The sequence below is a fragment of the Ruditapes philippinarum genome, unplaced genomic scaffold (assembly GCF_026571515.1).
Source record: "Ruditapes philippinarum isolate M1 unplaced genomic scaffold, ASM2657151v2 ctg285_1_1_1_1, whole genome shotgun sequence".
Taxonomy (NCBI): Eukaryota; Metazoa; Mollusca; class Bivalvia; order Venerida; family Veneridae; genus Ruditapes; species Ruditapes philippinarum.
The window spans coordinates 355,463-377,350 of NW_026858036.1; the positions used below are offsets into that span (position 1 = coordinate 355,463).

The window sequence follows — 21,888 nt, forward strand, 5'->3', positions numbered from 1 at the left end:
TTTAAATAATTCTTCCTATATAGCCTTTAACTTCTTATCAAGCCTAGTCAAGATATATTTTTATGTTTCCTTCGCAATTTTTCCGTACTTTTTATAAACACCACGTAAATAGAACATTTGACACCTGTACAACAGTGTTTGCTACCTCTATACAGTAGTTATTTAGGAAACCTAAAATCCTATTATTTAAAATATAAAACATGTTTGGCTCTTGAAATTTCTCGACAAAGCTGTGAAGATTTAACTTGATGTTATACAATCTATAAAATTAACTAATAATATCGCCATACTTGCTTCTTTTTTATGTTAAAGTATTGTTTTGAAGAAAAATTTTAACGAAATGTATTCCATTGTTCTTTTAATCTTAATATTGTTGTATGACAGGCAACCCCTAATGGCGTTTTTAAAGCATTTTATTTCCAACATACTTGTTAGACGACTAAAGTCAGGTTTTGGAAAGCCTTGCCTCTCTTATAGTTATAAAACTGAACTTTGTTATGTCCAAGTAGAAATTTATTGAGTCAACCTTTCTGTGTACAATGTGACTCATAAATATACATGTATTATGTGGGAACATCCTTACATGAATTAAACTAATATATTTATAAATGCACATCATATAATAATCGATTCACATTGTATAATGCAAGATTGAAATAGTATATTGATGAGTTGGCACAATATATTGATGTAACCACATAGTATAATTATAAATGCACATCATATAAAGACACATTGTCGTCATATAGTGTTCAGTTGAATTCATACACTTAAGGATGCTTCCACATAATATAGTTAGGAGTGCACATTGTACAAAGAAAGAGTTCCACAACAACGTTAATTTTTATAATCATAAGACAGACAAGACTTTCCATATCATGTTATCAATAAATTCATGTTGGAAAGTTAAAAAAAATGCCACACTTTACAAGCTAAACTTAATAGAAATATTAATAAATAAATAAATAAATAAATAAATAATAAAACTAAATGGATAAAAACCGTAAAAATGCGTTTTGTTATTGGACCATTTATGTTTTAAGCACCACACCTCCAGATCAATGCTTATTTTCATGAACGTTTTGAAAATGAAATTAAATGTATAATATTGTATTGTAACCAAAAGGAAGCAATTTACACATTATCAATGGCACTTAAAATCCACGTTGATCACAAAAAGATGTCAAAATATAAAAATGCCCTTACTGCGTTAGTAACGCAGTATAATATAGTTACACATAATGAAACAGTCATCATTAATGGCTCATAACATGTAAGTTATTACTTTAATATTGAATCTCTCTACTTTTCATAAAATCGTAGTACATTTTTCACAAGTTTGATTTATTTAAATATTTTTACTCATCTTGAGGCATGCTGCTTTAAGAAGCACAGAAATTCCTGTAGCCAAACACGTGTTAATTCTTACACCTGCCTCTCTCTATATATATATGGTAATAAGTCTATTATTGTAGTTTTTCGTGAAGAAAGAATGTTTTTGATTTAAGATGCAAAGCTAAACTCATAAGAGAGTTCATAAAAAAACATCAAGAGGGAGACAATTCTTTATTTATAACATGCATTATGCAAACACTTGTCTCCCTTATAAATATATAGGTTCTTTGCGCATTTTAAGTTCCGTGAGATGTACGCTGTACTAAAAATAGATAAATTTAAACTCCGGACTGCCTATGTCGTAATGAATCCCGTAAATTTAACACTTTATGGCATGACTAATTTGCATGTATCAGTAAGATAAAAATAGCTTTAAAGTACGAGATGCCATAACACACGTTTAATATTTTGATTTTGGTCTTGGGTAATATTCAACTATCAATGATAATGTTAAACAATGTCGCATACATGCATAATTTGTCGTATGAATTAAATGCATTGTCATTAACATACCCAACACGAATATGTGACTGAAATAAATTTGATGCATACTGTAAAGACAAACATATCTGTTTAAATCATTTAAACATTTAAAACATCTTTAGCTAGTTAAGGTATACATATTCTTCGCGACATTTTTGTGTAGAAAAAAATATATATGGAAATCAAACCAGGATATTGCTCATTATGGAAAAATTGTACTGTTTTACGAAAGAACAGCGTTATTCTCAAGAGAGCAGACGACTTCTTGGTACGGAAGTCAAGGTTAGAGTCTCTATTATTTCGGATATATAATGGAATAACCAATGTTCCGTTAAATTTAATTCCTTATTATAATACATAGATATCATCGTTCGACTTAGAATGTTGAAACATTTCAAAATGACTTCAAGTTATTTAATATTTCATTAATAAAAAAAATAAGTTTCCGTTTTTTTTGCAGATCACGCTTTGTTGGCAAAATATATTTAACGAGGACTATTTGTTCTACTTGTGATATGCTTTTGCATTGTATAATTTTTAAACCATATTCTGCTTAAGTTTGGCGATATGAAAAAGACTTATATAGTTTTACGGTTGATATAAATATTCGAGGTAAATGCAACGCAGAGGGAGTGGGGGACTGTTTAGAAGGAAACATCGCAATTACTTATGAGGAATTATTTTATTTCTGCGATATATCTTTTTAGATTGATAGGGCATATAAAGCCACTAACGGCAGAAAGTTTGCGGTATTACTGGCATGTATAATGCAACTGGTTGTATGTAGTGGAATTGGATACGGTTTAAGTGTGATGTATGCCGAGCTTGTGATAGTTTTTGATGCTAAGAGGGCCGATGCTGCCTGGATACAAAGTCTATATTCTGGGCTCTCTTGTGCAACAGGTATAAATTGTTAAAAATAATTTTGACATTTTCAGCGGTTAAGTTCACCTGCCAACATTTGTTTATAACTTTGCACTAAATAATTTGTAATACTGTCTCTATAAAGATAGTTGACTTAGTTACTCTGTGTGATATTTTTTCAAAAAATTCCATTATAACATATTTCAGGATAAGTAAACAAAGTTACAAAGTTCAACTCTGGTAAAGTAATAATGTTTCTGTAATGTGTGTTCTAATACGAATTGTCAAATGCTTAAATGTCTTCGGGCTCATTGATATCAGCGATTAAGACGTTTTAATTATTCATCCATTTTTCTCGTAATGGCTTCCTTTGGCGTCTTTTTAGTAACATCACTGTATTGGTTATATTTCGCTTTTCCAGCTTTACTATTTGATAAAGACATCAAGTGCCTCTCAGTGCATAATCTATAACTCTAGTGGGCACATGGGAAGCCGTAAGACTTCCATATATTCCTAAAAGAATCAAGTCCCAGGATTTAGTATTCAAATTTACAGCAGTTAATGGCAAGCTGATAAATGTCCACAACCAATTCGTGTCGCAAAGTGTGAATTACGAAAGGCTATTCGTGTCAAATAAAATAAAAAAATAAAAATGCAAAAGCGTTTTAACGCGAACAAATGCTTTATTACGCGAATCAAAAGGCGTAATAATGCGAATCAAAATGTGTAATAACGCGAAAAAAGGCATAACAACGCAAATAATCAAAGGATTGCAAGCTCTGTGGTATTTCCTGATCTTTGCAATCTAAATTGTAGTGTATATATGTATGTATTTTCCTATATAAGTTTATTTTTATGTACTATAATTCATCTTGCAAGGTACCAGAGTTTGATACATACGGAATTTTGCATAACTAGAGTTGCATCAAAAAATCATTTATGTTCATTTTTATGATAGCCACACTTTATCCCTGCATATCGAGGCTACTTCCTTAACAAAGACACTTAAAAAAGAAATTAAAAAAAAGACTCGACTGGGATTTGAACATCCGCGTAATTTGTGATTGTGCATTTATTGACAATTCTATAAGCCAACGGTACTTTTAAACTTTGAATGCGCTGTAATTTGTTGGATACAAAAAAATTTCTTTTTTTAAATTGCTGGTTTTCAAGCAGTTTTCAGTGAGAACTACTTTGCGTTGTAAGGTCTGTTAGGAAATTTTGTGTAAGACCGTGGATGTTAGCTTTGTATTTACTGATCTGCGATCAGAAAATACAAAAACGAAGTAACGCGAATTTAGGCGTTATAACGCGAATTGAAAGGCATAATTACGCGAATCGAAAGGCGTAATATCGCAAATAAAAGCGATAAAATGCGAATCAAAAGACGAAATAACGCAAAAAGCGTTAAAACGCGAATCAATAGGCGTTATTACACAAATTAAGATGCATTATAATGCCAATTTAATTCCTTATTTATACTAATCAAATGGCCTAGTAACTTGAGAAATAAGAACAATATTGATCTGAATATATTGCTCAAGATATAAACTCGTATAGAATAATATAATATACATTTACAATAACTATCATTCCATTTGCGCAGTAATAATGCAATCTATTTGTCATACACGTAAGAAGACTCTTAGGTGACTTGGTGACTTAAAGGTCCATTGGACTGAATGTAAATACAGATACTCTGAATTCACATCTCATCATTGATTTTACACATGTCACTATAGTAAATAAATTTATTTTCTTTTCTTTCCTTATCTTATCTTATTTAAAATATATGTGCGTCATATGTTCAATTATCTACGAATATGTCCTGTATAATTACCTAATAACCTGTAGTATATTCTAATTATTTGAATGTCGTTTCTAATTAAGCTATAGGTAATAGGCTATAGGTAAAAATATTTGAAAAAACGTAAGGTACATGTATAAGTAACTGGGTGATAGTTAACCTCTAATCTGACGAAAACGTTTCCTTAGATTAGAAAATCAGATTGTGGTCTACAGAATTGAAAAGAAAACGTACATGTTTATCAATTCATTTAGATCAACATTGTTCTTCCTTTCTTACATCACTAGGCCACGGAAAGGAATGTATATGGTATTGTTTTACCTTTATAACGCCTTTTGTTTTGCGTTATTACGCCTTTTGGTTCGCGTTATAACGCCTTTATTCCCGTTATTACGCCTTTCAATTCGCGTTGCAACGCCTTTATTTGCGTTATAACGCCTTTTGATTCGCGTTGTTACGCCTTTTGTTTCGCGTTCGCGTTATCACGCCTTTTGATGTGCGTTATAACGCCTTCATTCGCGTTACTTCGCCTTTTAATTCGCCTTATAACGCATTTACTTGCGTTATTAAGCCTTTTGATTTGCGTTTTTTGCCTTTTGGTTTGCGTAATTTCGACTTTGTTTCGCATTATAATGCGTATAAAGGCGTTTTTAAGCCTTTTGATTCGCGTTATTATACCTTTATGTTCGCGTTATAACTATATAACTATCACCCAACTATAGATACTTTACACAAAGACAATGAAGACAACGTCTCCTTATTATGACTTAACTCAAATACTATCACCCTGTTAAGCGTACCTATCAATTATTAAGATCTACTTTTACACTTATACCTTACGTTTTTCCAAATCTTTTTACCTATTACCTATAGCTAAATAAGGAACGTCATTCACATAATTAGAAGATACTACTGGTTATAAGATAACTATACAGCAAATCATACATATCCGTAGGTAATTGAACATATTACACACATATAAAATAAGATAAGATATAGATAACATAAGATAAAATTAAATAAGATAAGAAAAGAACAGAAATTGATTTACTATAGTGGCATGTGTAAAATCAATGATGTGATACATGTGAATTCAGAGAAACTATATTGACATCCATTCCAATGGACCAATTAGTCTTCAAGTCAACTTAAATTGACAAATATCAAAGAGTCTTCATTAGGTTTTGACAAACAGTTTGCATTATTACTGCGCAAATGGAATGATAGTTATTGTAAATGTATATTATATTATTCTATACGAGTTTATATCTTGAGCAATAAATTCAGATCAATATTGTTCTTCCTTTCTTAAGTTACTAGACCATTTGATTAGTATGATATGGTATTAAATTGGCATCATAATACGTTTTGACTTGTGTTATTACGCCTTTTGGTTCACATTGCTACGCCTTTATTCGCGTTACTTCGCCTTTTGGTTCGCGTTATTACGCCTTTTGTATCGCGTTATTTACGCGAATAAAGGTGTTATTTCGCCTTCTGATTCGCGTTATAACTTATTTTCACGTTATTACGCCTTTTGAGTCGCGTTATAATGCCTTTATTCGCGTTGCTTCACCTTTTTTTTGCGTGCGTTCTTACGCCTTTTGATTCGCGTAATAACGACTTTATTCGCGTTTTAACGCCGTACTTTTTATTATTTATTTTATTTGACATTACTAGGCTTTCGTAGTGAATCTATAGTAAGCAACTTATCTTTTTATTTATTAATAGGGATAATTTATGCTCGATTAATAGAAAGGCTTGGTGCAGGTGTGTCCATTGTGCTAGGAACTTTACTGAGTGGATTGGGATTATTTGTCAGTGCATTTGCTGACGGTTTGATCCCAATCATTCTGTGCACCGGAATTTTTGCAGGTAAAAGACATATTATACATGATAATCTATTTATCTATCTAGAAGTTAATGATCTCTGTCATACGTGTTTACCGATTGACACAAACATGTTTTTGTCACGCATTTTATTTTCTCCCTCACTTCGTTCGTCCGAAAATAAATTATTTCTTTCCTAAACCATATAATCCAAACCAAGAAATAAGAAAACTCAGATAAGGTTCTATAGATTGGGGTTTACTAAAGCTCATTTATGAACATTTTTACAGCAATACATCACACAATATAATGTCATATCAAAGGAACGCCTTAATTAGTACATAGTATTCCTATATATATATAAATACTTCTGTAATAGCAACAATGTTGATTATTATTATACTAATAACATACTTCATCTGATAAATTTGAAATTAATTGATCAATACTTTGAAATGGACTTTTTTTTTTAATCCTGCCGAAAAAAAATATACCAAACGAAAAAACAACCATTTTAAAAATAATTATCCGGAAACACAGGTTAATCATATGCTGCGAGCCGGCTGCCCCAACCCCAACTCGTATTATTATTATTTAAATTTATTGTTTAACAGGGGGGAGGTAGGGAGAATCCAAAGCTCTGACCAGCGAACAGGCTCTCTTCGCCCCCCTGCTTTCCGAATATTCTTTTTATATATTAAAGAATTACTTAACAATTGGATAAAACTTAAGAAAAATCAATCAATTTGACAAATCCTCCCAATACAATTATTGATCAGTCACATTGTAAAATCCAATCTTTGTCAATTAACTTGAAATGTTCATTTATAAAACATTTATTATTATATATAACAGGTATCAACCATCTCCTCATGAACATACAATTTATAAAATAAAAGAAATTTGGTGAACCGTGCGTACTGTGTAGTAAACCTCGAATGATTTAATACCGCGAAAAAACTCATGAAAATCTCGTGCCCCATGCATTATTCTACCCAATATAAACCAAACACCAAAAAGATTACAAATACCAAAAAGAAAAGAGTATTCTTTTTTATATATGATATTCTGGTGAACATTTGTTTATAGTATCGATTCTGTTTCATTTTTGTTATATAACATCCTCGCGGGATTCAAACATATAGCTGTTGGACCAAATGGTTTAAAGTTAACGACTTTAACCACTCGGCCACCGACGGCACTTGCCTTAATTGTCGTGTTATATCTCAACAAATATATGCATATGTATATATATTTAACATATCTATAATTAATATATGAGGAAATGAAGCAGTACAACACGTCAACACCAAAGTTTTTTAAGGGTTTTTATTTTGTACCGGTTTTTGGTTCTATTGAACTTATATTAGGGTTAATTGATATAAAATATTAGGGTTAATTGATATAAAAGGAGCGTTTGCAAGAAGAGTCCTTGCGAGATTGTCGTTAACGGCTCTTGTTAAAGGGACTCCACTGAGGCTTTTTGACATGATGAGACTGGAAGTATTTCCCCGAGATTTGTTAACCGCTAGATGTAGCTCTGGACCAATAACCTATGTGAAAATGTTCAGGACATTCCATGAAATCTTCATTCCAGAATAATCATTTGTATTGTGTAAAATAACTTGAGGATAAAAAGCGTTGCACCGCTGTTCGCTCAAATAAGGCTATGAATGACACTCAGACAAACAACTGATATTCAATTTAGCCATGATTATATCTATTTTACCCTTTGCAGAATTTTCTGTTTTTAGTGCTCAACTTGATCTGTGTAATAAAATAATTCTTTTTTATGTCTTTATGCTTTTAACCTCAGTGGAGCTCCTTTAAAATGATTTTCATCGTCCCAAAATGTAAATAATGATTACTTTTGCAGGTTTTGCGACGGGGATTTCTTACTTGGCTGCTTACATTGCGACTGGCAAAATGTTTCCACAAAACGCTAGTTTTTATTTGATAAGCTTGACACTCGGCAATAGTCTAGGACAATTTATTGTCCCGCTTCTTTTTGAGACCTTTATTGCAAAGTATTCCTGGAAAGGAGCCTTCATTCTTATTGCCGGCGTGTCATTAAATTGTGTTCCATGCGGGATACTGATTCATTATTCAAAAAGATTCTTTGCAAATGTGGATGAGGAACAACGAAAAAGGACAAATGCATTTTGTGATAAAACATTATTGACCGACATCTTAATTTGGATGATGCTTTTGAATTTTTTCTTAAATTCAGTTACAGGTATTTCTTTTTTCCTTTCTACATACGACAAATTGGAATCAAGAAAACTAAATCATAATTTATTATAATTTCAAATTTGCCTAATATTCAAAACTGTTTTGTTAATTTTCATGCCTTAAAACTATATTACATTTATAACAATTCTGTAAATAACAGTCACTCGAGCGGAACGTCATTATTTTTAATACTTCAGGCAATGTTGAAGCATGGTTTATTGTTGATCATATGATATCACGTGGGTTCGCACGAGAATCTGGTTCTATCACAGTGTCTGCTCTAGGTATAGGTAATTGCTTTGGTCGAATCATTGGTGCCTTACTAAGGTTCCGTTTCGTGTAAGCTTACGTTCTGTTCACATTTAAGTACATACGTGTAGCTAAATGTTTAAGGTGAAATATTGTTAATATTGTCTAATTCATTGAATCTTATTGTAATCTATAATCATCTATGTTAATCATATACATTTACTCTGGAAACATGTAGCGATACAAACATGCTAATTTACACAGGATGAGTTCAGATCAGTTAAGCACACGTCATGCGGTGACTGTCTTTAATTTCACGATTATGTTATAAATGTCGCTCCAGTTTGCTGCGCTTTGGTTAATAACATATATTATAGCTCCAATTCATGTTTTAATGCTTTTAAATATTTTACTTTTTGCAGGAAACTGTACTGACATATTATTGCTCCTATACATGTTTTTCTTTTGTTTTTGGCGGGAATTTGCAATATAAAAAGGGAAACATGTGGTATTTGAGCAGAATAAATATAGATCTAAAAGTGGAAAGTAAATAAAGTTAATGAAAGTGTTTAGATCTGATACAAAAGGATTTTGTGTATAAAATTAAAAGAGTGAAAAGTGAATGAATTACTTTAGTTTTTCAATATATATAAACATCCGATGTGGTAAAATTCCCCGCAGCGACTGCGTAGGTGTATTTTTCAGTATTTTTCAGCTACAGTATTTTAATGATTATGGACTAATCCCGATCAAAAACAAAATACAAATTAATTGCCGTAAGGATTCAAACGGAACAATTACAGCTCCCTCCTTAACCATTATTTAATAATAAGGGTCTTATCTTTTCAATGTCAACACATCATTTATCTGTTTAAAGATTTCTTTACTGATAGCGCAGACGATTTGAAAACTGATCAATACTTATAAGTATTATTGGCATCAGTACAAATTAATCTTTCTACTTTATTGAACTTTTGTTTCAGCAACTTTCCTACAGTTAACCACTGGATATATCTCTGCAGCATTAGCGCTGTTTTACATGCTGTCATCATCAATCTGTTTGACTATTGGCCAATACTGATCACGTGCTTTCTGTTTGGTATCGTGTTCGGCACAACTGTTGCACAGACGCCTGCTATAATGTTTGAAGCGACTGGTTTAGAAAAATATCCACAAGGCATGGCATTGGTCAATTTAATGTTAGGGCTTGGCAATATGGTTGGTCCATTGTTAGGAGGTATGTTTAGCGATTTATACTATATTCTAATGAAACACATTCCGTAAATGAAAAAAAATAATGAAAATGTTTTCGTGTTACTTATAATGTGTTTGAGGTTAAACGAAAGTATCTGCCTCAGCCGTAAAAAAGTGTACGTACGAGTACCAACAAAGCTTGAAGTTTTCAATATGGTAATTTCAAATTAACATTTTCTTTGTGACTTAAAAGACTAAAAAATAACTTCAGCATGAACATTGCATAATGATTTACATGACGACTATAAACAGAGCACATTTCATAATATTAAAAAAAAATAGATAGATAGTCAATATATATAAATATATATATATTATAACAATCTCCAAACTACTGCACGGCTGAGATAGAAACCGAGTCTTCCAGTAGCTGTGTCAACGCTCGTCCATTTATTATGACAAATATTCGCATGTTATTACTAATTCATTTAATAAAAACACAATCCTATTGTTTTAGGTTACATCAAGGATGTGTTTGGATCATATGAAGTCTCGTTTTATCTGTCGTCGGGTGTAGGCGTTTACATAAGTCTAAGTACACTGATCATTGCAATTTGTATACGGCGACGAAAGAAAAGTGATACAAGGAGATCCATTCTTGTAGAAGAAGAATAGTTTAATCGAAAGCATAATTTGAAATTAATTGGATATATTAGTATGTTTTCTGTTACAATGACATCATGTCCATCGAAAATGGAATGGTAAGAATTCAGGTAGATAAAAGCTGAATGTCTTCATATTAGTTACAATTTTGTAATACACATCACTTGAGTAATCAACAATACTTCCCCCAATCTGACCCATATAGATATCTTTAAACGTCCTATGGAGATAATTATTTATGTTCTATTGTTTCAAAGTTTGGGGCAGTCTTTTTTATAATTTAGACATAATTTATATATAATATCCTTGACATTTGTAATTACCAATTATTGTACAATCGTCATTACATTGTCAATCTATTGAAATGTGCAACTAATATATCTTCAGGCGACGGTCTAGAAATAAGGATAATGACACTCTAAGGTTTTGTTTTTCACTTTCATTTAAATTAGTATCGCTTTTACATATTAAGTAATGACATTTCACGAGGATGTAATATTGATAACGATAAAGATAGGACTTATTTTTAATAATGAACAAGTAATTAAAAAAACTCTTTCGTGTATAATTCAGTTATAGATGGGCGCAATAATAGTTTACTGCTTCGGAAAATGAAACATTGCGTTTCAAATGTCATTTAGATTAACCGTTTACATGGTTCCTTTACCAAGTGAAAATTTCATGATCTGCGTTGGGCATAAAACCAGTACTAAAGACTAAATACCAAGGTTGTCTTTCATACGATTTAATGAGACGCCGCTTGCAAGCGGCGTCCAGTAGATATGCATTTGTCCATACAGCAATGGGGAAAAGTTTAGACTTGACTTTGTTTTTTTTTTGTGTTTTGTTTTAACAAAATCACACTGTTTTTAAGTTTTCTAATAAAAAAGCTTTTATGATGTACAACATGCCACAGAGCTTTAAGGGATTAGAATAAACGTTTAACTGAAGTGATAGTGCCATGTTTGAATATCATATTCTTTTTATCATTATCTAACTTTATCAACATAATAAATAACGTGCCAATGAGCCAGTCTATAGTCGATCGTTCTAAAACTGAACCGTGGAGAGAGGTGACAACTGAGGCAGTGTCACTTACTTCATTTGCTTCGCCTCTGTTGAAGTTCGGCTCCGCCTTAAATTGTCATATTAAATTTGATATTATGCACCATGTGCTAGCATTTAGTCTTCGTTGACTGGGTAGAAGGGAACCAGGACAACTTTGATCAATATCACTTGTCGAATCATTAAATTACAAGTTACAAAGCCTAAGCCACGCCCACTATCAGAAAAGGCGGTTCTCACTCAACAGTTAAGAAAATACAACAAACCTGTTACGCTACGGGCTGTAAGGGGAGATCACTGCAGAACAGTTTGTCCTCAAAATCATTCGATTTTTATAATTTTACTTGTCATCCAATTTATTTTGATTTGACCAGACGTTTCAGTCTTCGTCGCAACAGACAAATATTTAAGAATTTCAGACATGGCATTATTTTGTGAATTTAGCATTAAATTCTACTTTTTCACAAAAATATGCACCTTTATTATTAAACAACGAGCACATACCAAGAGCATGGAACAAAAATTGATTTGTGCGTGTCGGATATTCAACTGTAATAGAGAACGATTTGCAATGCTGATTGACTGTTCACATCATTTGGCGGCGTCATCAACATTTAACTTGTTGATTTTATTAGGTGCAGAGTCTGCTAAATCTAGCGAGGAACACATACAATGTTTTCTGGGTTTTATTTTCGTTTTGTTAAGTAAATGAAATGGTTCTACACTTTAATCCGATATAAAATGGGAAGAATTATAAAGGTTATCCAAGAACGATAAATCCGGAACGTCTATTGAATTGGTGTTTTTTGCACCTCGTATATTATAAAAGGTCACGTGGTATAGATATGGTAAACAAGAAGTATCTTTAAATAAAAAAGGATAATGCATAGTATAAGATGAACAAACATATTATTTGTCATTTAATGCAAACAGATATGATATAAAAAAACACAGTAAAAATCTTTGTTGAATGTAATTGAAGGTCTCGATATTATACTAATTAGACAAAATCTATAATTTAGTAAGTTATATCGTAAAATAAACTGTACAATAGAAAATATAATATACCGAAACGCAGTTTAAATGTTTTGTGGAAGAAAGTATGACCAAACTTAACTGTTTTAGCAATATACAAATTAATCTGAAAGTTAAAGAATAATTTCCAATGTTTTTTTTTATTAATTGTATAGTAATGTTTGTATTCTCAGTCATAATAGAAATTCAAGTGAAACTTCTGTAATTATGTAGAACCCCTTTATTATATTTTTAAAACAACGTGTACCAGTCGACTTTTTACGTATGTTAAAGATCCGGTATGTTGTTATAGGCTGTTACTACACCTAAGTGAAATTGTGTATATGTATATAATTATGCTTATAAAACAATTTTCAAACATCGAAAAATATGTAAAGTATGTACTGCAAATATTTGTGCACATTATATGTAATCATTAGAATATGTGCATTCATTTCTTAATGAAAAAATTGACTTAGACTTTAAAGAAAATAAATTTCTAATTGCCTCCCTTTATTTACATTAAATGTCAAGTTCGGTCATATCTTTATAAATAATGCTTTTTGGAACTTACAACATTGATAAATCCTAATTTAAAGCCTCATAGTAATGATATTAAACCATAAAATATTGTGTTACAAAGTCTTTAAATAAATATTGAATCCAGTTTTTAATGAAATTGTTATATGCAGGTTTAAAATGTGCTTAAGCGTGGTATCATTGCTACCTATTACATTTATTACAAAACAATTAAATTGATTTGAGTAGGCTTTCCAAAGAGGCGTATTTTTCTACAGTTCAGTTAACGTTGGTTTTACAATCAAATTTATCCATTATCACTTGATAATTACTGTAAAATTAATCTGTTGTGATGCATGAACAAATGGAAAGATCTTAATCTATTGTAATATCGTTAAGAGCAAAACTATGTATGTGATTCTGTTATTTAATAAACACTTAGATAGATAGATTAGTATAGATAAATAGTTTAATATAGATAGTAAGATCTAAGCATTACGTAGTTGTAACCTACTATACTGGAATGAAATAAAACTGTATTTTCTGTGCACGAGTATGCAGTGTTAAATTGTAAACACAAACGGTCCATTTTTAAAGGATTATTATCAGTTTCATTTTTGTTCGTGAGATAAATCATTTTTCTATATGTGTATTCTTTACAATTTACATTATTTTATTACATCATTATGAATGAAACAGCTTATATATGCTTAAACTGATTAACATTCAAATCTAATTGCATTCAATAAGCCTTATAATTGCTATATTTACACTTGTGATTTAATCCATAAACACCACCGCTTTACCATTAAATATATTCGATATCAGATTTAAAAATAGATGAACCTTCGCCATGCCTCAGATGTCTTTATATTGTTGTCCGTTAATATGTGCATACCACTCGCTATTACTGTGAATCTTATCGTCACAACAATCTTGATTGTTTCTTAATTAAACAAATAGGTCAAATAGATAAAGAACCAACACAATTTTAAATATCAATTATACATGTTTCGCTTTATTACCTTCATCAATTGATATATAACAAAGCAAATGAGGTAAACGTACCAAACATACGTCTACGTTAATAGACGCCACGTTTGGCACGTAAAAGAAACGTTATAACATTATAATAAAATAAAACGTCTATTTCTGTTTTATACAATTAAACATATGCGTGAGATTATTTTAAATAGCATATATCATTTTCGAAAAGAACTGGCTCAAAATATTTAAAAACTAGGCGAGTACATAAATTCAACAGATATGAAAATAACAGTTATTTATGTTTAGTGTAGAATAAAACTTGCTTTAATCACATTCTGAAATTGTAAAAAAGGGAAATTATAATTTAGAAACATCGCCATCATTATCTTATATCTTAAAAAACTTTAAAAATCAAATGAAATTTATCTATCTATTATCCATTCAAGTTATGGCATTGACTATTATGTTCAAAATTAATTAATAATACAGAAAGAAAATCAATAACCATATAAATACATTATGAAAAATGTAGTTTATAATTGTAAATATCCAAAGTCATAAGTGAATAAAGGGAGGCTACTAAATAATTATAACAATAAATATGTAAAATATATCACAAATTACTACAATGATAATATATGTTTAACGTTTAAGTTTAAGCAATGGTAATTAGAGTATTATATTCAAAGATATTACGACCTATGAACGGCCACTGAACATACAAGTCTAGCAATGTCTATTAGAACATGTGTCTCATATCTTGACGGTGCCATGGAATATTGTCAAAAATACAAATTAACACCTGGATGACTGGTCCAACTGTCGTTATTTTATCCAAATCTATACTGGATTTTGAAAATCATTATCGAATGATCATCATGAATGGCCCCGATAAATTTGTGATACATGTCTTAAATCTTTCCTATATGTATAAATGTATTGAGACTAATGTAAATTTTATTAATAAAAATCATCAACCATTTAGGAAATGTGACAATAAAAAAGTAACAAAACGTTTATAGATCTATATCTTATATGGCAATATTTAATTAGCAAAACTCATTTATAAATAATCAAACGTGCCATACCGGATTACATTGAAGAAAAAAAGATAAAACACACTGTATTTGTTAATAAAGAGTTTATAAAGAAAGTAAAATGTAACACATGCAACATGGCACTATCAAAATGCTCTCATCATATGATAAATACATTTTAATTACCCCGAAAGAGTCGGCAAAGACTTCTTGTAACAACTTAATTAACGACTTGATATATTAACTACACTGAAACTACTAGGTAGTGGAGAAATAAAGTTGGCTACAAATACAAATAAATAAAACTAAAAAAAATTATAGCACCTAGAATAGACTAACAAAAGAATAATTTATTATATACTTAAAAATGAAATATTGAGGAATACTGATGAAATGAATTGCGTATTTTCACTATAAAAATATTCACTGCAGTGAAACATATTTTCTGTATTTTCACTGTTGTCTTTTCTAAATTCAGCCAATACATAAAATTCGATGGGAAATCTTTGAAATTGCAATGTCAAACAATTGAATGCAATAAATAGAAATTCAAGTTATTTTTATGAATATATATAATACCGCCACTCATGAACTATTTATTTTCATTCCACTTGATGAAAATAAATCCTGTATTTATAGAGAAAAAAAATTGAATATCCTCTATGTCTTGATCAACTATTCTCTTATTCTAAGGAATATAGCATCTATTATCAACCGTGCGGGCCGATATAAAATACACCTACACAATGTTGAGGTTATAAAAACTGACATTCTCGTTGTTGATCGCTAATTGATACACGTAGAAAATGTTACACATCAAAGTTATTACGTTAGCGACACCAGATATACTGTGATTAAGTCTAAATCTCCTGTAGTGTTCTGAATATTCTGGATCTTTCTTCAATTCAGTTTTATCACAATATCCAATTACATAAGCTACTCCTGACGATTTCTCGATATCAAATACACTGATCATAGCATCGACAATTTCTGGTGCTAGAAAAAAGCTGTTGATGAAAGTTGATGCCACACAAACACAAAGCCCGATAAACTGTTGAAAGAGTAAAGTGTATTGTCAAGTAATTCATGCAGTATGGACTTATGTCAAGTGGCGACGATTAAATCGTCATGCAAAATGTGTATACAATTAAAGATTCAGAGAAAATATTATCAATTAACAAAACGAAAGAATCGCATTACATTTCAGTCAATATTACGTATGCATCTAAATATCGTAGTCATAAAACGCATCTGCATTACATTGTAAGTTCTTTCTTATTTTAGAGGATTATCCCGCCCTTCTAGACTTAAAAACATCAAGGGACGAGCTAGTCAAAGGGCATACAATTCAGAGGTCGTTAAGACGCTACAATAGGTATAATTTTCAATTCACTGTGGCCAATAAAGTGAATATTAAAATTGAAAATAAGGCATATCGTGTCACAGCAAACGGAAACTTAATCGACTGCTTGCATTTAATATTACACGAATTGCAGTTTGGAGAGGTTAGTTTAAACAATAGTGTACCTGTTTAGTTTCAGATGGCGTCATTGTCGGGTAGGGGTGTAGTATAACATACGTTATTAAAGTTACACACGACAAAACCAATGTTATCGCAAAATAAAGTGGAAACATCCTGCTTTGTAGATGACCAAACATTATTCTAGGCAAACTGAAAAACATTGCAAACCCTGAAAGAAAAAAAAAGAAATAACGCATTTCAGACCTTATCTGATATAAGGACGTGAATGATTCTCGAGATAAATAAATCTGTTTAACGATTTATCAATACAAACTGTATTTACTGTATTTCACGGCTAAAAAACCTCATACAATGTATAAAATAAGTACCTGCAATAAATGTTACCCAGCATTGTGCCCCAAAGTGCGCAGCAAAACTAAGGAGATGTACAAATACAACGGTTGTAGTTTTTGTTCCCTGGGGATTACTTGTTCCTACCACTATCGATGCAATTAGCAGCATAACTGTCAGTAACGACAAATACTTCCCAATATTGGAACTGTAAAAAATCCAATAGCATCTTATCACATTACAATCACTTATGTCTTTGCGCACGTTATTTTGTTTGTTTGTTTTATTATTATTGTTATTATTATGTTGCTTTGGATCCTTTTCGTCTATGTTCTGCTATAACTTCTTACGATGCTTGTACTTTTAACGAGTACAACGGTGTTATTGCACCTCAAGTCGCCTTCCATTTATTAAATGTTTAATTCTAAATTTATAAAAATAAAGATAAAACGTTAAATCTTTTTCATCATCAAGTTACTTCGATTTTATCTATGACGCAGCAAAAATGTGTGTAACATTTGTTTAGTCTATTAACAAACAAGCAACCACATTTAAATAAGGTGTGTTCAATGCAGTAAGTAAATCGACCATGAAATAAAAACAGCACAGCGAGGCGTTTGATGAATTTATACTATATTATTTAGTTACAACACGATGTTTGAGTATTATTATCATTATAAACTATAAACGTTCATTCCAGCATATAGTTGCTGTAACAGTTAAAAATATACAAAACAGCTCATAATTGTCTTTCACTTGCGAGTTTTTGCAGCACAACCGAAGTGGGATAAAACCAAAATGGAATAACAAGAATAATGCAACAAATATGCTTTGAAGTGTATAAGCAATAAATTAAATGTTTTGTAATACATTTAAATAATAGTATGTCATAAGTTACGTTTGCCAAGTGGTGTTTTATTTGATTGGTCGATATTTCGTAGATTATGATGAATATTTTTCCACCAGTAAAACTGGAACGTCGCCATATGAACTATTCACAAACAAAAAACATGCAAACGAACAATGATAAATTATCTTTATCTTGTCTACTAAAGTGTTAATTCTCTAAAAGCATTACGACAATTGTTCGCAACATAATGTTTTTTATGTGTTTTTTTGTTTTTTTAAATGCTATATAACCTAAGGCGAATATCACCATCATAAATGACAAGACATTACATAAATGAACTGTGCGTTGAATATGTACATAATCAAACTTTATGTACATATAATAACTGGTGAAGTAATATACATAATACTCTTTTCAAACTGTACATGTAATGCTGCCTTAAAAAGAAAGCTAAAGAATTTAACTGTTTTGTCATATCATTTAACAATAACTTTCATGCATATCGGACTGGTGTTTCCGTTAGTTTTACCCATGTCGGATATCGCATCTGGCATGAGTCGCCTACTATACAATGGCGTTATTTTAGCGCATTGAATGAAAGAACCACGTTCAAATGACGTCATTTTCGCGTATTGAATAATATAACTGCATTCTTAAGATGGCGATATTTCGCCGTTATGAATTAAGTTGTAATTTTATACGCTGTTTTAAAGCAGCACGCCTCCAGATTCATGCTTATTGTCATGAAAATTTTAAAATGTGTTTAAAAGTTTTATTTAGTAAAATAACCAAAAGGAAGCACTTTACACATTCTCAATGGCACTTACAACCCACGTAAATTACTAAAAAGATGTAAAAATATGCAAAATAGCCCTTACTGCGTTAGTAACGCTTCAGAAATATAGTGATGAATACTGAAAAATCGGTCACTAATCGCACATAACATGTAAATTATTACTAGAACTTTGAATCTTTATACTTTTCCTAAAATCTTAGTACATTTTTCTCAGGTTTGATTTTATTGAAATAATTTTGCTCATCTGGAGGCGTGCAGCTTTAAGAAAATAGTTACGGTGTAATGACATAACATTCCATGGAAAATTGTTTTATTAAGATAAATATATTAAATGTGATGGAATATGGTAGAACATGCAAGAACAAATATCCTAAGTAATATATAAATTTATCACATAAACCGCTGCGCAGGAGTGTAATAAAGCCATTTAATAAAAACGATATTACACTAGTGTAATAACACTTTGACGTGACGTCATTTGCGCTATATAAAAACATAGCGTTAAAGCGCGCTAATGTTAGCGTTACACTATAGGCGCGTCGTTGAAAAATTACTCATTTTTACAGTTTATTGTTCTTTTTTTATATTATGTGATAAATAGAATATTATATTCGTGTAGATTCAATACTAAATTTATTGAACTCGTTGAATAAAACAATATTTTGCTCGCCAGAGGCTCGATAATATGATAATATGATTTTATTCAACTCGTTCAATAAATTTAGTATTAAACTACACTCATTCAATATCCTCTATATATTATGACTTATATTATTAATCTAAATCAGCAGTCATAGAGATGTAGATGAAATGTATCGAAATGCTGTAAAACGGCTGCAAAACGGTAAACATCACTTATTTATTGCTGTTTAGATATAGAAACGTTTCTAACAAACTGTCATGTGCTTATGATATATTAATAACACAAAAGAGCAAAACTCATATGGTTCAAAAGTGCATTTTAAATATTTCTTAAAGACAATACAAAGGTACGAAAATCAACAACAACAAAAAGTCATTGCTATGCTGTATATACATATAATTATTTAGGTTAATGTCTTTGTATATTACCTTACCAAACGCGTACGTACATTTAATCCAACTTAACCCTGTGAAATTTGGAACACTCTCAAAACAAGAACTAGTCATTTAGGTAAAAAGTCAAATGAAATTAAGAAAATTTGTAAAATATCATATTTTAGCATACATTAAGTAAGTACAAAATAAATGTTACTAACCATGATTTTCGTGGAGCACATATGCTTTGTTGTCGATTCACTTGTGTGGAAGCTGTCACTTTTAAAACCATCCCAAGTTTTATATGTCTGTCTTATCGCACTTTATTTAATCTACTATCTCTTACGAGCTATCTTACATCTAAATAAAATAACACACACCGTGTAAGTTTAAATCGATGTTAAGTTTTAAATGTATTGATATTTAAATTTTATACGATAATCAACGATTGCGATAGCAGTTATATAAATACTGACTGCTAAAACTATTCAAGCGTTTAAAGACGTCTCGCAGGTAAAGAATTTTAATACAACCGTTATACTTCATCACTTATATGAGCGCTATGTGATGATGAAATGTTAACGCAGCTGTTGACCTTACACGCTGTGCAACAACTCACGTATACATCGAGGTTAAAAATTTAAGCTTGATTAAGAACAAAGCGAACAAGACAGATTACTTTCTGTCTTGCTATCACTCTCATTTGGTGTATTTGTAAACTTGACATGTTAAAGGAAGAGATTAATCTAGATTGATTATCAAAATAAAACGTGTCAGATAAGGGCATCGAGTACGTACGATTAGGTCATAATTAAAAACCATTCAGGTTGTTGAAATAGAGAAGTAATTTCGAAACAGTTATTTTGAAATGTTCAAACATGAAAAAGGATGATATAAAGTGAAAGCATAAGGACCGAATAAGTGCAATAATTACAGCAGCCACTATAACAACATTTTGATTTTGATGATGGACACTGGCTTTAAAAGGACATCCACGGTTGTATAGGAGATGCATTTCTAAAGAAATGTGATTATGCTTATAAACCTGTGAACCTGATAACTGGTGAAGAGAAACTGTTAAATCAATGAAAATTAATACTTATACCTCGTGTATGCATAGTGCAAAGATCTATATAGTACCAGTGAGGCGAAGACAACAATAGCAAAAACAACAACAAAAAACATATAACAACAAAAATATATACAAAAAAAAATACAACAATATAATTAGCGAATGCTTGACCGAAATCCTCACGATTCTCTTACAAGTGTTGGTCTTATTTCTTTCAGAATATTAGCAATAAACATAAAATTACAAAACAGGACTCAAAAACAAAATAATTAAAGATAAAAGCAGCAATAATAACCTTCTATCTTTCTTTAGTCGCAATAATGTGAATTATTCAACATTTACTATCGTTTGCAACATATTACTTGACGTCCGTCCTTGTAATTTTATATTTTTGCTTATTGTCAAAAATGTGTGAACTAAAAGCTTTTAATTGAAGTATCCGTCGTTGTTAAATATGTTCAAGTAAATAAAAAAATAATTGAACAAAATTTAAGTTAATTTAAATAATCAAAGTTCAATTCATTGTATTTTGTTTTAGTAACACATTTAAATGAATTAAAGTGTAAACGTCATGATGACCTCAATAAAATATGTTATTCTAAACCTGGTACGCCTTGATTTAAAAGATGTGAAAAGGGGGTGCAAAGTTCAATACTCATTAACATCAAAACTCAGTCACAAGAAAGATGCCAGGAAACAACCCTTTCTAGCTAGCTTACAGCTTCTCAGCTTCCCGCTTGTGCATGAAATAATGCCCTAAGACGAGGCTCAGCATGATTATGTTGCCATTATAGCGCCGGTGTTACAAAGCCCTTACCCCCACCTATACATAAATAAACTCTAACCATTCTATAGTTCATTAGATCAGCACAAATTTCTTCTGTTAGCAATCAAACTAACTGTAATAATTCCTGTTCTTTCAATTCAAAAGCAATGTTTTTTGGTACAAAGTTGTCAAGTTGATTAATAGGTTTGTAATTTTGTTTACTTAGGATCTTTTT

At 30.9% G+C, this 21,888-nt stretch overlaps 2 protein-coding genes across 2 annotated transcripts; one reads left to right on the forward strand and one right to left on the reverse strand.

Moving 5' to 3' along the window:
- The first annotated feature begins 1,945 nt into the window (after positions 1-1,945).
- LOC132751885 (monocarboxylate transporter 4-like) lies at positions 1,946-14,162 on the forward strand. Its single transcript, XM_060742094.1, has 7 exons — positions 1,946-2,160; positions 2,586-2,781; positions 6,281-6,424; positions 8,256-8,615; positions 8,809-8,950; positions 9,844-10,097; positions 10,572-14,162. The coding sequence occupies exons 1-7, from the start codon at positions 2,083-2,085 to the stop codon at positions 10,727-10,729; spliced, it is 1,332 nt and encodes a 443-aa protein (XP_060598077.1). The 5' UTR covers positions 1,946-2,082; the 3' UTR covers positions 10,730-14,162.
- Positions 14,163-14,304: 142 nt separating this feature from the next.
- LOC132751886 (transmembrane protein 205-like) lies at positions 14,305-20,470 on the reverse strand. Its single transcript, XM_060742095.1, has 4 exons — positions 20,037-20,470; positions 17,191-17,360; positions 16,867-17,030; positions 14,305-16,390 (listed from the first exon to the last, which is right to left on the reverse strand). The coding sequence occupies exons 1-4, from the start codon at positions 20,105-20,107 to the stop codon at positions 16,079-16,081; spliced, it is 717 nt and encodes a 238-aa protein (XP_060598078.1). The 5' UTR covers positions 20,108-20,470; the 3' UTR covers positions 14,305-16,078.
- Between the last annotated feature and the right edge of the window lie 1,418 nt (positions 20,471-21,888).